Genomic DNA, 15,353 nt, shown 5'->3' with positions numbered 1-15,353 from the left:
GCTGTGCTCTCGCTTCTTGCTCGTATCCTCACATTGTCGACTGGAAGCGTAGCTATAAGTTATGTAAGCTACGAAAAAGACGTACAGAAATAGTCACAAACAACTGATAAGTTAAGAAGAATAGCCTATGAGGATCTATAATGTGCTTCACTGGACCGTGTTCCATAACTATTAGGCGTAGATGTCGATACTAAGGAAATAGAAGACGGCCTGTATTACTTCGAAATAAACGTATGAGTGTAAGTACCAATAGACACAGATTTAGAGACAGGGTAGTATATATCGTAAGATCTTGCTACTTTGTAGCAGAATAGTAGTAATAGGGGTAATGGCTTGTTATAAAACTCACATCAGAGAGTGTTGTTTTCTAAGCCATTAATCTTGTTATTGAAATATTTGCATTTAACAGTTGACAGAAAAGAAAGAAAGGAAAATCAACATACTCTTGAAGGTTTAGACCTAAGAGTGAGCAATTGTTAGTAAGCTGAATATATGTTGTGGTTTATTTATTTAGATATTTACAGCATAAAGTCAAAGTGATATCATTCATAAACGTCCTTGTTTCTATCATTATTGACTATAAGGGATCGTGTGGGATTCTTCATGATTTACTGGCGTCGAAACGATGCCCCTTTAAGGGGCATTTCAGAGAAAATGGGTAAATCATTCAGACGATGTGAGCTACCCAATCCCTTGGGTGGTACATTTCATAATGTTCAAGAAAAGCAGGTCAGATTATATCCTATCCGATCTTTTACAAATAACCTCAGAAACTGTATCTATAGATTTATTGTGGCTATATTTAGGATGATTAGAAACGTGGGACTATGAAATCTCTAGGAAACCAAACAAGTCATGCTGTGTTAGTGAGCCTTTATGAGCATTATCGGACCTATAAAGCACCGTACGGTGTCAGCAGAGATTATTTGGTGGAAGTGGCAGTGTTCTGCAACATTATTATTCCACTTATAACTTGCTACGTGATAGGGCTGGGTGGCACAATATCCGTGCATATTAGGATATAAGCTGATTGAGCCTCTTCCTAGGACTGGATAACCAACAAAGTACAATTGACAAGTCAAAAGTGATCCGATAGAATAAAAGCCTCGAGGAAAGGACCCGTGGTTGAAAATAAAGGATGGGATGCTATTTAATTGTGTACTTCGCCATGATGTAATAATAAATAGTTTTAAGAGCATAACGGGATGTTGAATTGTAAAAAAAGAACTGAGGTGATACATGCAATAAGACACAATTTATCGATAAGTAACCGCAGTCAAGCATGCAGATTGAAGTAGGTACCTTGGTACCTACCTGGTGTGCTTACATAATCTCACAGATATTCTGCCTCCAAAAAGTTTATCTTCCACTTTACAATTAATTTTACGATTGTGCATCATCAGTTGAATGCCATACTATGACAACATTGAAGGTCTTGCACTAGAATTGTCCTTGTATTTCCAGGGTATTTATTTTGAGCTTCATAACTTTGTACCGCCTATGACAACGACTATCAGTGCTACACCGCATCGAGTCCTTCTTTTTGGTTGGATTGGTTAGGCTATCTAAGCCACGCTCACATGTCCACCAAGACCCCAATCATTCGTTTACCAGACCCGTTTACCGTTTGCCAGACCCTCACTAGAATATGGTTTGGGTATTCTGGGGAACATTGAATAAACGGGTCGTGCTGATCCCAAGCGGGAAGGTCTTACAGCTCGGGGGTTTCGATTCGTCTTGACTTAATACCAGCTTACTCGACTCACCATCATTCTTCAATCTACCTGAATCTACCTGCTGTGTTAGTCTGCTTCATCAATCAGCCTCAGCCATACAGATTCGAGAGGACCCCGCGATCTGCTTTTCCATATTAGACGCATCAACCACGCATTAACCCTGGCGTGAGGTCTGAGGCGAGCCTATCTGTTGGATACCTAACGGTAGCCGCCCTGCCGCCCTGACGCCTTACCAATACTTACCAACTATGTACACTACCCTAATAACGTGCAGACACCATATTTAGAAGTTTAAATATGGGCCTTCTACCGAACTGCAAGTTTAACGGAGGTTGGCGTGTTGCCCTAAAGCTTTTTGGCTTCGCTCAGCCTCTCAGCTGTTCTCGCCGAACCTACTATTCAAAACCTGAAGACCACCCTAGCGCTATCGGGGAGTTGGACCGCAAAGAAGCGGTGTCCGTTGCTGGCTAGGCCAAACGACCACTAGGTTGGGTTGTTACAGGTTCGAGCGGCTTTTTATCATTCAAGGTGAGTAGAACACGATTGTTCGTAGTTAAGACTTGCGGGTCCGAAGAACTTGACCAGCTCAAGCCATCTTGGCGAAACCGCTACAGTCTATTGGATATCGTGTCGCCGGGAGCTACGGCTGACATATTACCTACGTAGGTAGGTATATATATGCTTATATATATGCTTTGCCGCCTGCCGATGACTTTGTCATAGTTTATATGAAAAAGTCGTCGAGGGCCGCACGACCGTGACCATACAATTTCTACCGTTTAATACCATTCGAATAGTCACCTACTTATATACCGAGTATTATACGCGATCGCTAGTTCCTAAATATACTCAGACCTGGACTAGCTTTGACCCCCTATCTTATTTGGCCGCCAATTTAACTTGCAGTTTATATGATTTCGATACTGAAGAGTTTCGCCGACATTACATCATTTACGACATTTGGAAGCATCTGCCGGATTTTTTATACATTAGACGTCTAACTCTCGAAAATCCCCGACGAAAGAAAAGGATAGCGAATATAGATGCGTTAACACTTGTCTCGCAAAACTACCTAGCCCAGGTTTCCGTGAAGAAGTACCGTACCGGACCAGACCAGAGGCGTAACCACGACGGGAAATTCGGTGACCGAATTACCCCTGCGCCCGAAGTGTAACGCATTGAGAATTTGAACCTGGCCAGGCACCCCTTCAGAGGTAATGGATACTACCACGTCGTTAAACTCGGGGCGATCCTGGTATGCAGCATTTGGCCATGTTTCCTTCTTTAAGCCGCGATCTTTAGTTCGAAAGCTTCAGAAAAGGAATTCACTCCCGGTTAAAACAAGCGATCGGAGGCCATTCAGTTCTCCAACAATTCGCCTAGTCGGCAACGATGATGACCGCCCAAGCCTAGAACGCCATACCGAAGCCACCGACTCCAATTTTAGATCATTGTAAGTTTTTTTAATCCGATTTGATGCAAGCCCCCGAATGGCTTGAGGGGTCCTTGTCTCAGCTCCCAAGCCATACGAACATTTCAATTTTTCATCTCCAGGCGCATCCGTTTTTACGAACTTCATATATGCCCAAAGTTGGGTTTCCTTGTCCATCTTGTGCTAATATCAAGGAGGATGTTGCATGCAGCATGCCATATTCCCCCTTTTTATGTAACTTGTCAACTGGCGTCATATATTCCTTGCTGCTTTGGCGTTCCTGGGGTGATATGCCGTTCCCCCAAGGGAACACATCCATTCTGTCAGGGGTTAATTAATTTCCACCGCGATTTGCTACATAAAGGCAGCCTCGCGCTACCAACAGCCGAGTGTAGTCGCCTATTACGAGTTTGAATTGGTTTCGGACTATTTCTAGATAGCCTAAGCCAAATATGGCCAGAAAACCCAGACTATGTAGTAGTCGTTGACCAGTTGTTAACGAGTCAGGAAACGCCATGGACCTAGAGCTACAACCATGTCCAAGCTCCCGACCAAAAAGTTCGCCAGTTTAGTTGATGCAAGGCACACGCCTGGTCTTTTAATCTCTGTGGACCCATCAAAACCTGTCGATCTTCACCTCTGGTCTTTCAATGTCTATTCTTCTTAGTCGGGTCCCTTTCTTTCCTACTAATAAACCTATTCCTTCTTCTAGAACTACGAGACACCGGAGATCACAAACTGAATCTGCTGTGGCACTTCAGTCAAGATCTGACGATAACGTGTTGGGACCCGTACCACCGCTAGACAGCTCCACAATGGGTCCTTCGTATGCTTCTCGAGACCCCGGATTTACTCCTAATTCTTTTACGATACGAGACCACTCAGCAAAAGAATCGGTAACGAGGGCCAACCGCCCAAACTTCAACGCTATGGGGCCAACATATGCTCAGCAGACCCAGCAACCAACAAAGCTACCGCCGGCAATGATGAGCAACTACGCGCAGATCGACATGCGGCCCGTTGTACCTAATCGTTCAAGGACCTCAAGCAGCGTGTCTAGTGCTGCGAGCTCGGTCAAAACGAACGACACTTTCGATGCTATTCTTTCGAGTCCAGCCAGCAGCAGGACGAGCCTCGAGTCTTGGAATTCGAGTCCACGAAAGATCGAGTACGGATGGCAGCGACCGGCACCAATTAAACAATACCGGCCGAGAAGAGAAACAGGGGAACTCTTAGCTGCCCTCCCCGAAGAAGTTCTAGGACTTATTCTGGACGAACTAAAGAAGTTGCATCTAAAGCCTGATAGTACAAGTTGTGCAACATGCATGATGAGAGATTTGTGCTCTGTCGCTGTGTCAGGGCGGGGCTTGTTGAGAGCCGCCCAAGTCGCACTGTGAGTTCTACAACAGCGGAGACTTAGACAGGAAGAACTAACAGATAGTCATAGATACGAGGATATCCAACTGGTCGGGGCAGATTCGCAAATGCAAAGGAAGCGATACAAGCTGAATTTTGGTTCTCGTCTCGTACTACTTCGGCGAACATTAAGATCAAACCCCAAACTGGCGGCGATGGTTCATAGCCTGAAAGCTCCAGCTGTGACCCAAGGCGTTCCTCTTGACCTATACCAGAACTTGGTGGCTTCTGTCATCATGGCATGTCCTAACTTCGAACGATTAGTTGGATTTCACCAGAACCACGACTACTCGTTCAACCGTCTATTCCATGCATTATCCACTCGGCGCAAGTTAACAGAGATGCATTGGACCATCGAGCCCTCTCAATTTCAGAGGAAGCGCCGTCTTTCGAACGCTGCAGCGCTACTGAATTCGGAGAACCCAAATTTCAAAGAAGCCCCGGGAGACTTACCACATCAGCTAAGCGAAGACTTCTTAGAACTTCACACGGACTGGGAGCATTTGAAAACTCTGTCGATACACTGCCTCCCGGGCGCGACGCTTACACCTGTGTCTCTTATACCTGACATATTATCTCGCCTGCCAGCTCTTGAGAATCTTCATCTATCTCACTTACCTTTTACATCTTTTAACGATGCGAATCTACTCTCATTGCCACCGCTGCAAACACTCACATTATCGCATCTTCCAGGTGTATCTAGCGAAGGTCTTTCCTCTTTCGTCAGGCGACCCTCGACTCGATCACTTAAAAAGCTTACTCTTCAGCACATGGATGTTGACTCGTTACCGACGCTCAGCCAGGTTCTCTCGAACCTTACGGTATTGGAGACATTTTCGCTAGTACAAGGTTCTCCGCCGATTATGCCACCAAATGAGATGATATGGTTATTTCCCTATCTTGCTTCGCCGTCGTTGCGCAAGCTGCACTGGGATATTACGAGTAACCAATCGTCCGCAAATAAGGCAGACTCGATACTTGCTAGAAGCATAGAAGCGAACGGCTTTCCATCGTTACGGAACTTACGCGCGCCGAATGATCCCGAGGGAATTTTCCAGTCGCTCTGTAAGCCGATGGAGAAGATCGAGACATGTAATGATAAGTTGCGCGGTCTTATCTCTAAGTGCACGTCGCGGCCTAGCCCTCCGGCAACTCCAACAACGCCAAGCACGCCGAAGACGCCAAGCAAGTCTCCCTTAGGGCTTAGTTTCCCAATGGAGGACCAGCTTTTCCCATCCAAGATGTCGAGCAACCTTTCACAGTCTCGGACCGCGGCGCAGAGCAGACTAGAGGCGGCGTGGCAAAAACCTCGCTTTTTTGTAAACGTGATAAATGAGGACGGGTCTGTGGCTGAAGACTATGGCCTTGCGGGGTTCATCGGCCAAGTAGAGTCAAAAATATGGTATTGCGTGATGCCAGATGAGGGTGCGACAGACGAAAACGGCGGGCTCGTTGACATTTCTGACGTACTTGGCGACCAAGGTGAAAACCTAAAAGTTGAAGGCCGGGAGGGATGCAACGGGCGCTGGAACTCGTATAACGGAAACATTGCTGACAAGAAGGAACGCGAACGCTGGCTTCACACCGAGCGCGGACGTTGGCGTCTTGTAACACTATGATGAGATGCGACAGCGGATGAGCCCAGCTTGGGGTTTGGGTAATGACATTTTCTGATTCATTTGCGCACATATATATACCATTTAAGGGGAACAGGAGGAGGTTTATGTTCAAATATATCTGGAATGCGGAAGAAGCAAGGGGAGAATGGGTATGACTCCCATGTTGTTATATTTGTGTTTATACATGATACCCCATCTATGTAATAATTGGAAAGTGGTTTTATGGTTGCAACTAAATGTTGTATATTATATTATAGTATTATGAAGAGTAAATAAAGATGTTGTCAGATTAGTCAGCCATGTCAGCCATGTCAGCCATGTCAGGTGACCTGAAAATCCCTAGTCTCATGTAAAATAACGGTGTAACACGCGTTCCCACGATTTTACCTCAATCAATCAAATCATCAGGAATATCATCAATTAGACCTCATATATCGCCTATTCAGTACGTATTAGTTGTGTGACAGATGTTTCCGATCGTTAACACCGGATATACCGGCGGTTCGGCGCCGAGATTTGGATGTGCGGAATTATGGCCGAAGAAAACCGCAGCAAACGTCATTGTTCCGAATTTAAAGCTTCTTTCTCCAAATCAATCCAACGCCAAACCTCGACTCTTTTTAGATTCTTTTAAGATTCTTCTTAAACTCTTCTTCGCCCTCGAAATAAACTCCAAGAATAAAATGAAAGAGTATATAAGTGTTGTTACATGTTACCGCGGTTGAGTTAGGAATATTACCAACAAATACTCCGTACTAATGCGATCCTCTTTACTACCTCGAAGACCGCTGCGGCGTGTTTGCGACGTCTGCAGACAGCAGCAGAGCCTCCATCCAACTTCAGCAACGATTAACAACGCCGCTCCCGTCAGGCCCATCATATTAAACAGAAGTCTCTCTTCTCGCCAACTCATCACCATAAGACCAGCCCCATGCAGAACACACATTAGCAACAGCAACGGCAATAGCCTAAGTCTTCAGACAAGACGGCACTTATCAAGCAGCGCGGCATCCTCACCCCGCGAACAAGAAGCAGCACCAGCAGAGCAAGAAACTCCCAAGCCGACTAGCACGGAACAAGAAGACGGAAAGAAGCCAACATCGCACTACGACCTCTTCCCGCAGACCCTGCCCCAGGGCCCCCCGCCAAAAGGCCGCTTCGCAATCGACGTGCGCGCGCTCCGCCGCGAATTCCTCGCCCTGCAAGCGACCGCGCACCCGGACCTCGCCCGCGGCGGCGCATCATCCAAGCGGCGGGCGGAAGCGGCGTCGGCATACATCAACGAGGCGTACCGCACGCTGGCGGAGCCGCTCGCGCGGGCGCAATACCTGCTGCGGCAGCGGTGGGGCATCGACGCGGCGGGCGAGGACGCGGGGCGGGTCGAGGACGCGGAGCTGCTGATGCTGGTGCTGGAGACGCGGGAGGCGATCGAGGAGGCCGGGTGCGAGGAGGAGCTGGAGGCGCTGCGGGCGGAGAACGAGGCGAGGATACGGGAGAGCGAGGATAGGCTCGCTCGGGCGTTCGAGGGGGACGACGGGGAGGCGGCGAGGAGGGAGGTTACGCGGCTGAGGTATTGGGTTAATATTAGGGAGGCGGTGAGGGATTGGGAGGAGGGGAAGCCGGTTGTGCTGCAGCATTGATGTGTCTACCTAGGTGACTGTTTACAGAAATTACTGATAGACCTGGCCGGAATTGCATCCGGGGGTTTTAGATGGCTATGACAGCCCAGGTCAAGTAAAAGGTCAAGTAGACCGGTCACTAAAAGAAAAACTTCTCTTTGTATACTTAGAAAGGTCGATTGTGTTTACCGTCCACTGAGTAGGTAGTCTTAGTACATGTCGCCAGGTTGGTGTGTTGGACCATACTGGCTTGAAATAGCCAGCCTCCCCTATTGAAACAGAATTGCCGTCGAACGACTCGGTTATATACAAAGAGATGGGTCTGGATGGCCGAATTGTCTCCTTAAATGGTGATCCCTGGAAAAAATGCGTCATGCCACAAAACCTCGCCAAGAAATTGAAGTTGACTTTCTCAGTTTTCAATATTTTGCTCCATCTCTAGAAGTCGATTTGATTTATTAAAGAAGTTCATAACCTCGCTAAAGGTAAGCCGTCGTTTAGTATAATAGGCATAGAATATCTCGAGAACCGTAAAGGTGTGGTCCGGGTCAGGTAATACTCTATACAGTATCCTCCTTCGAAGAGAATCCAGCGCCGAGTTGAGTTCTTTCATTCTCGTTGTTATTGGGATGGCTCGAAATGCTCCAGACTTGGTCGCATCCTGGAGTATCTCCTTTTACCTTACTGACATGTTCGTTTATAGCAGACTTCTTATCTGCGTATAACTTCCTAGATTCGTCGACTAGCTCTGGACGTAGGCCTCTTTCCATCGAACCTAAGAACTTCCCAGGTATACTATGATTGTTACGTTTCGTATAGATGTAGTCAGATCAGTAATGCAGATCTCGCCAGTAACCAGTGAAAATGCGACAATGAGCCGCTAGCGTATATGTTATAATAAATTTATATTGAACTAAGCGCAAACAGTAATGGGTAAACCTATGGCTGTTGTTCTGTTGATGGAAGAGGGGCTGTGGTTGAATGTGTTAAAAGAGTCGTAGTTATAACTGTCAGCCTTTCCCATATTCCCTATACCCTCTAGCTTTATATATTCGTATCTCATGTTCAATAGCTTAGCCTTACTATACCCAGTACAACTTTACCTGTGTAGCAAGTACTCAACTACCTGAGATATATGTAGGCTGTATGCAGGTAGGTAAACACAGCTTATCTCAGTGCTCAAACCGGATTTTACTGAAACGGGCGCAGCCTGCTTGCTGCTTGCTGCTTGCACCATGCAGCGAATAATCATCCGCTAAAGTGATTTCGCCTTTCTCAAAGCCGCTCGGGTAGGCAAGCCGGAGACCACCAAGACTAGCAATAAAAGAGGCACAGCAGTTGCCACATATATCCAGACTCCAGTACCAGCGATCGAGAAATTATCGCTCATGCTAAAGAGAGTCGCGACGAAAGAAAGCGGAAGGAATACGATCGCGATGTATGTTAATCGTTTAACATATATCGCTTCAACAACTGATCTGCGCGAGTCTAAAAGTTGAATGATAGACGCCATAATAGGTATCATCGCTTCAAGCGCGTTCCCATTCTGCTCGATTTGGGCTATGATGTAGTCGATATCCCGTGTTAGAGCTTCTCCATCTTCAACCGGAGGAGAATTGTCATAATGCCTCTTAGAATAGTTCAATGATGATTCAACGAACCACTTTAGAACCTGTAGCTTGTGCAGGCTGTGTTGGCTCCTTCGCCGCCACCGATACAGATCGACGACGTCCTCACTTTCGAAATTTCTTAGGCGATCCTGTACGCTCTGTGCCGAATATTCATACACTTTAATATACCGGCTCATAATGAGCGAATATGTCAACCACTCGTCGATAATTAGTTTAATGGGACCTGTCGATAAGAAGAATAAGTTGTAAGTTGAAGGTGACCTCGTGGACGCGCCTGAGCAGCTCTGCAGTAGCCTTGCGACTTCGTCCATCATAGATACAGGCCGCACGTCACTAGCACCTGGAGTTTTGCGGAATTCCGAGAATTTTAGCATCCCGTTAATGCTGCCTCTCCTATTCCGATATGGTACTTGGCGTGTTCGAAAGCTGGTGACTTGTGCGTTCTCCTTCGTCGAGAGATACCCTATAACATCAGTTGATATAGAGTCCATCAACATTAGGCCTAACCAAAATTAACTGTTGCCGGATGAAATGAGATGCCAGAGAAGTTGAGAAAGAAGCTTAATGGGTTTAGTATATAGGTAAGAGAGGCTTAATCACATACAGATCCATCGATCACCGTTAAGTCTCTTATAAAATATAGAGAAGCATGATCGAATAAGTCCAACATATCTTCCAAATAGCTCTGGGAGAGCTCGACGAGGCCGTGTAGAACTGCCGCGAAGGCGGAGATTGTGTGGGATACTAGGATACGCATCCAGTTCTCCTAAATCGATTGGTCGTTGGTAGTGAAAGTTCGCGAAGTTCTGAGAGCCGATGCAAGACGGAAGAGACGTCATAAGAGACGATGGCGGATCTTTCTCGATATCTACGAACCTCCTCTCAATATGCCCACAGAAGAAATAGGGGTCGACATCCAGGATTCCACCCAGGGTGTCCATAACACTAGGACCAATATCCTCCACAAGGAGACAAAGTCCAACTGCATTCGAGGACGTATCTTTCGCTATAAATCTTGAACTTATATCGGTCAACTCGTCAGTGCCCATCCTAGAGTAGTGCGTGGTTCCATCGCTACAAAACTCCAGGCCTGCAACGTGACACTCGACTACCTCAACATCGGACCGTTGGCAAGGACCTGTAAGAAACTCGGATAGGGGTTTTAGATCGGGTTGGTTTCGAGATAAATATTTCACGTAGTCAAAGTATGACAGATCCATTACAACACAACTCGTTTGCGTACCGAGATCGACTATGCTGCGAGCCAAGTTCTATATCCTTCACGGCCAATTATAAAGCCGTGGCAGAATGAAATATAATATCATATACACAATACTGCCCTCTAATCAGCTAACTGATCCGAATAATTGAGGCGTTCGTGAATTCTGTTTGTTGGTTAGATTTTATACCCCTAGCTAGCTACCTATATACATGACTGTTTTTCGAACGACAGCGGGAGAGCCTAAGACACTAAAATGCATATCGAGCAAGAAGGAGGTGCAATATTTCAAAGGATTGAATCCTCCAACTAGGACTCCTAACCAATAAAATTTCAACTTTCTTCTCACGCGAGGTTGCTAATGCATCGGATGAATGGTTGGTATGCAGTAACTCATGTGCAAAATACGCAGCCACAATAGTGGAACTATACAGTAAACTGCCTTGCCAGCCTACTAGTCTGAGGACTTGATTCTGCATGGCAAGCTGAAAATTGCTTATACGGTAGGAGTTGTTATCTAGGGTCTGCAGTTTCGTCATTGATGTCGGCTGCTTTAATGCAGATCAGAGAACTCGATGTAAGCCGGGAGCTGCTCACACCGAAATTAGCGTCTTTTTAATATGAACATATAGTTTTATCTCGATACCTGTTGGATAACTTATAGCTTGTGTAGTCAATACGTTAGGTATTTATATCGAAATTAAAGAAATAGGCAATGCTATAACAACTGACAACCTCTTGTAAAGCTACATAGAAATTACTAGTAGTGCATATCTTTCTTAGACAAAATGTTAGAAGATGTCAGATAAAAGGGACTATGCTTGTCTGAAAATGAAATTAAGATATCACAATTCGTAGTGCGACGCAAAATATAGAAATATAAGAACTGATCTTAAGACATTCCTTAGAAGAGCGAACCACTGTATACAGTTATAATAATAAACGGGTTATTCAACAAAGAGCTATAGAAGATATCTCCCCCGGGCTGCTATACCCCACCAACAACAGCCCAAGCTTCCCCACGTTCACCAGCAAGCAGCAGATATGTATTGTATTGTACCTAGGTACCAACTAACAACTGCACGCCCCACCTTCCACCTTCCACCCTCCACCTTCCAGCTTACAATCCCAACTTCCAGTCTCGTTTTAATTTCCTCCTCGACGTGATACCCGCTCCACCTTCACATCTTCACATCTTCACATCTAGTCTCACACATCTAGTCTTACTAAACGGAAACACAGCCGACCATGGCAAGCCCAAAAGTCACCGAGGCACTCGCCCAGGTACAGTCGTCCCCAGACCCAGCAGCAGCCTTCGAAAGCCTCCTCGCCAACTTCCAATCCATATCCACGCCGCAAACTGCAGCAAACGACTTCAAGGCCGCCATAGAAGCCATCGCCAACAGCCCCATCTCCTCGCAGCTCGGCGTCGTCGCCCAGCGCTCTCTCCTCAACTCGTTCATCGCCGCCGCGCGAGAATTCAACAACGCAGACCTATGGGTCGACATCGCCAACCACGCCCTCGAGACCCTGTCCGCCGCTAGCGGCCAGGCTTCCGCGTCGGTATCCACCGCGACGTCGGCAACTACGTCGGGTACCTTCGCCGACCAAGTCGCGGCCCTGCTCGAGCTCGCCGCCGACGGCTACGAGATCAGGGAAGACAACGTGGCAGCCGCCCGCGCGCTCTCCGAGATCCCCCTCGACAGCTCCCAGCGCCGGGTGTCGCCCGAAGACCGCGTGCGCGTCTGGGTCCGCATCGTGCGCAACTACCTCGAAGTCGACGACACCACCGCCGCCGAGACCTACCTCAACAAGCTCAAGAACGTCATCTACCAGGCCACCGACCCGACCCCCAACCTACATTTCCGGCTCTCCCAGGCCCGCATCCAGGATGCCAAGCGCGAGTTCCTGCCCGCCAGCCAGGCCTACCACGAGATAAGCCTATCACCCGCCATTTCCGAGGACGAGCGTCTGCACACTCTTAGCATGGCCGTGAAATGCGCCATCCTAGCCCCCGCGGGCCCCCTGCGCAGCCGCGCTCTGGGACGGCTGTTCAAGGACGAGCGCTCGCCGAATCTGCCCGAGTTCGGCATGCTGGAGAAGATGTTCTTCGACCGACTGCTGGCAGCGAGCGAGGTGCAGAAGTTCGCCGAGGGCCTTGCACCCCACCAGTTAGCGACCACGGCAGACGGGTCAACGGTGCTGGCTCGTGCCGTTGTAGAGCACAACCTACTGGGTGTATCCCGACTATACAGCAATATCGGCTTCGACGCGCTAGGCGAGCTGCTAGGACTAGATGCCGACCGTGCCGAGGACACGACTGCCAAGATGATAGAGCAGGGCCGCCTCGTGGGCCGAATCGACCAGATGGAAAGAATAATCTGGTTCGAGCGTGGTGAAGCTTCAGGCGAGAAGGGTAGCGGCCGCGCCGAAGTAACCGTAGGGAAGGAGATGCGCCGATGGGATGCCAACGTTCAGAGCCTGGCCGAAGAGGTCGAAAACGTGACCAACGCGCTGCAACGCGAGTTTCCGGAATTCGTCGCGGCGAATCTAGTAGTATGATAGAAGTATAAAGGGTAGGCCAAATCGCAAACAAGAGGAGAAAAGAAAAGGGAAACGAAGCATTGGAGGGAATTCTTAGGTTACGAGTATGGCGTTGCCGGATAATGACTAAATGCATAGATACGGCGTCAAGGACAGACACGTTGTAAATGGTACAGGGATTCTGACGAGAATATCACTCCCTACGAAATAGAGTGTTAGGACGAATGAATGAAATGAAGATAAAGCTTCTTAATCTATTGATCTAGTCTAGATCTGTCCTTCGCACTACAATGTAACCTTGGCTAAGTAGTCTCGGGTTCCCTCTCTCTTCCTCGTATATAAGGTCCTCGATGGCTTGCCTCTGCCGCGCGTCCGTTACGATACTACTAATATCCGTGTCTTGAGCTTCCGCAAGTCTTATAAGCTTGATAAGTTCTGCGGCGATTTTCTCCCCCATCAGGTTGTAGCCGGCTTCTGTCAGGTGCACGCCGTCCATCTGCCAGTACTTGGGCCTATCTGAGGGTTCCATATTGTGGTATGGTATGGCGTTGTGTAAGTCAAAATAAAAGCTATAACATGTAATGTTAATATATAACATCTTGCGTCGGTTTAGGAACCGGTGGAAGCTAGGAAGCCCCCTATCCCGGCGATAGCAGTGCGGAGGTATCGCATCTCATACATGATATTAGAGGAAAGCTGTATTACTTACAAATTTGGCTTCCTGTATTCCTTAATGGCGTTATTTAACTCGTCGCGTCGTTCCTTAACGTCCTTATATCGGGCTCTGGTGTCTGGTATCGTCAAGGCGAGCACCTTGCTACCCTTCAGGAGTGGTATATCCCAGGTTCGCTTCAAGCCAGCGACGATATCCTCAACCGCACATCCCCAGCCAAGATCGCTATATACGAGTAAAAGCTAAGGTTAGCTTAAGAGCTCTAGGCGAGTGTTTGAATGACAGAGCTTGTTTCACGTCTAAGGGATACAGATGAAGATGAATACGTAGTTTGAAAGGAAGTGAGCTAGAGGAAGATAACCTACTTCGTTCCACCTAATACGATAGTCCAATCATAAAATTCCGATCTGCTTTTCCCTAATAGAATAAGTCAGCTAGTCCGCTAGGTTGCTTTTATTATTGGAAAGTGACTAATTTGAATGAATAGTGTGACTGATATATGAGATATCGAAATGAGCAGAGTGTATTTCGTAGAAAACGACCTTCAGTAGAAGTACTCACATGAATCCCGCATTCGATCGAGAAACGAACCCCGCGTCACCAAGTCGCCCGGTACGCCTTCAACCTTATACTGAATCTCGCCATAGCCGTGACCTAGAAGCGCTTCCTCGAGCTTCTCGCTAAGTTTCTCCGCGTACGGCGTGCCCACCGGGAACCCAGACGTCAGCGAGTTGCCGAAGCAGAGAATACGCAGCGTCCTCCTAGGCATTTGGCCAACAGAGTATCCAGGTTACCCGAGGCGGATAACCGAACCGAGGGAGGAACTCGATTTTTGAAATGGATGGGATGGTCGAGAGTATATGAATGTTATGGTCACGAGGTTGAACCGGAGCAGTGGATAAAAGAGACCCAATCTAAACGTCAACACATCCACGAATAGGTACTAGGTTAGGCAGGTGTATGGTACCTAGAATAAAGGTATACGAACAGTTCGGCAGATGTAAAAGAAATTAGTTAGTAGAATAAGAAAAAAAAAAAAAAAAGGCAGTCCTTGTTGAACCCGAGTCAACAAGTTTAAGATGGCAAAGTAACCCGTGAACCAGGAGGCATGAGCAAGGCTGAAATATGGAAAGCACGTGGAATGAGTCTAAAGGTTTCAATGTTTGGTAATGCGACATGTTGCGTCAGGCAGCTGCCCCTCCCTTAGGTATGGTCGGCAGCTGCGATAAGCTTCGGAGCCATGTGGGGCAGAGCCGGGGTCATGCCTGCAGACCGCCAGCCCTGCGAAGCTAAAATCCGAGACCCTTAGCAGGTGATTGAACCCTTATTATTCCGCATGTCTCATCCATCGCTAACCTTAACCTTGTTGAATCTTGTTTTCCGCTCGTTCCTTGCCCGTGAGGTTCAAGGGGAAAGGCCTGAGGTAATGTCACCGCAAGAGGCATGTAGTTAGAATGATTCCCC

General features: G+C 47.5%; 6 protein-coding genes across 6 annotated transcripts; 3 read left to right on the top strand and 3 right to left on the bottom strand.

Moving 5' to 3' along the window:
- Window positions 1-4,178: 4,178 nt before the first annotated feature.
- F4813DRAFT_382198 (uncharacterized protein) lies at window positions 4,179-6,203 on the top strand (the record flags this gene model as incomplete). The annotated part of the gene is made up of 2 exons (XM_049245768.1): window positions 4,179-4,561; window positions 4,616-6,203. The coding sequence occupies 2 exons, from the start codon at window positions 4,179-4,181 to the stop codon at window positions 6,201-6,203; spliced, it is 1,971 nt and encodes a 656-aa protein (XP_049097228.1).
- Window positions 6,204-6,509: 306 nt separating this feature from the next.
- Window positions 6,510-7,894, top strand: F4813DRAFT_186209 (Co-chaperone Hsc20). Its single transcript, XM_049239366.1, has one exon. The coding sequence runs from the start codon at window positions 6,962-6,964 to the stop codon at window positions 7,841-7,843; it is 882 nt and encodes a 293-aa protein (XP_049097227.1). The 5' UTR covers window positions 6,510-6,961; the 3' UTR covers window positions 7,844-7,894.
- F4813DRAFT_186239 (uncharacterized protein) lies at window positions 7,828-8,289 on the bottom strand. The gene has a single exon (XM_049239368.1). The coding sequence runs from the start codon at window positions 8,195-8,197 to the stop codon at window positions 7,946-7,948; it is 252 nt and encodes an 83-aa protein (XP_049097226.1). The 5' UTR covers window positions 8,198-8,289; the 3' UTR covers window positions 7,828-7,945.
- A 545-nt stretch (window positions 8,290-8,834) lies between these two features.
- Window positions 8,835-10,798, bottom strand: F4813DRAFT_186237 (uncharacterized protein). The gene is made up of 2 exons (XM_049239367.1): window positions 10,058-10,798; window positions 8,835-9,955 (listed from the first exon to the last, which is right to left on the bottom strand). The coding sequence occupies exons 1-2, from the start codon at window positions 10,671-10,673 to the stop codon at window positions 9,078-9,080; spliced, it is 1,494 nt and encodes a 497-aa protein (XP_049097225.1). The 5' UTR covers window positions 10,674-10,798; the 3' UTR covers window positions 8,835-9,077.
- Window positions 10,799-11,770: 972 nt separating this feature from the next.
- On the top strand, window positions 11,771-13,799 carry F4813DRAFT_186155 (uncharacterized protein). The gene has a single exon (XM_049239365.1). The coding sequence runs from the start codon at window positions 11,921-11,923 to the stop codon at window positions 13,232-13,234; it is 1,314 nt and encodes a 437-aa protein (XP_049097224.1). The 5' UTR covers window positions 11,771-11,920; the 3' UTR covers window positions 13,235-13,799.
- On the bottom strand, window positions 13,460-15,082 carry F4813DRAFT_368259 (SGNH hydrolase). The gene is made up of 5 exons (XM_049244286.1): window positions 14,857-15,082; window positions 14,451-14,803; window positions 14,255-14,306; window positions 13,926-14,114; window positions 13,460-13,785 (listed from the first exon to the last, which is right to left on the bottom strand). The coding sequence occupies exons 2-5, from the start codon at window positions 14,656-14,658 to the stop codon at window positions 13,479-13,481; spliced, it is 756 nt and encodes a 251-aa protein (XP_049097223.1). The 5' UTR covers window positions 14,659-14,803; window positions 14,857-15,082; the 3' UTR covers window positions 13,460-13,478.
- Window positions 15,083-15,353: the final 271 nt, after the last annotated feature.

The sequence above is a fragment of the Daldinia decipiens genome, assembly GCF_022478715.1.
Source record: "Daldinia decipiens strain CBS 113046 unplaced genomic scaffold F4813scaffold_31, whole genome shotgun sequence".
In the NCBI taxonomy this organism is placed as follows: domain Eukaryota; kingdom Fungi; phylum Ascomycota; class Sordariomycetes; order Xylariales; family Hypoxylaceae; genus Daldinia; species Daldinia decipiens.
The sequence above is the reverse complement of the archived record's forward strand: the minus strand, read 5'-3'. Positions and strand labels throughout refer to the sequence as shown.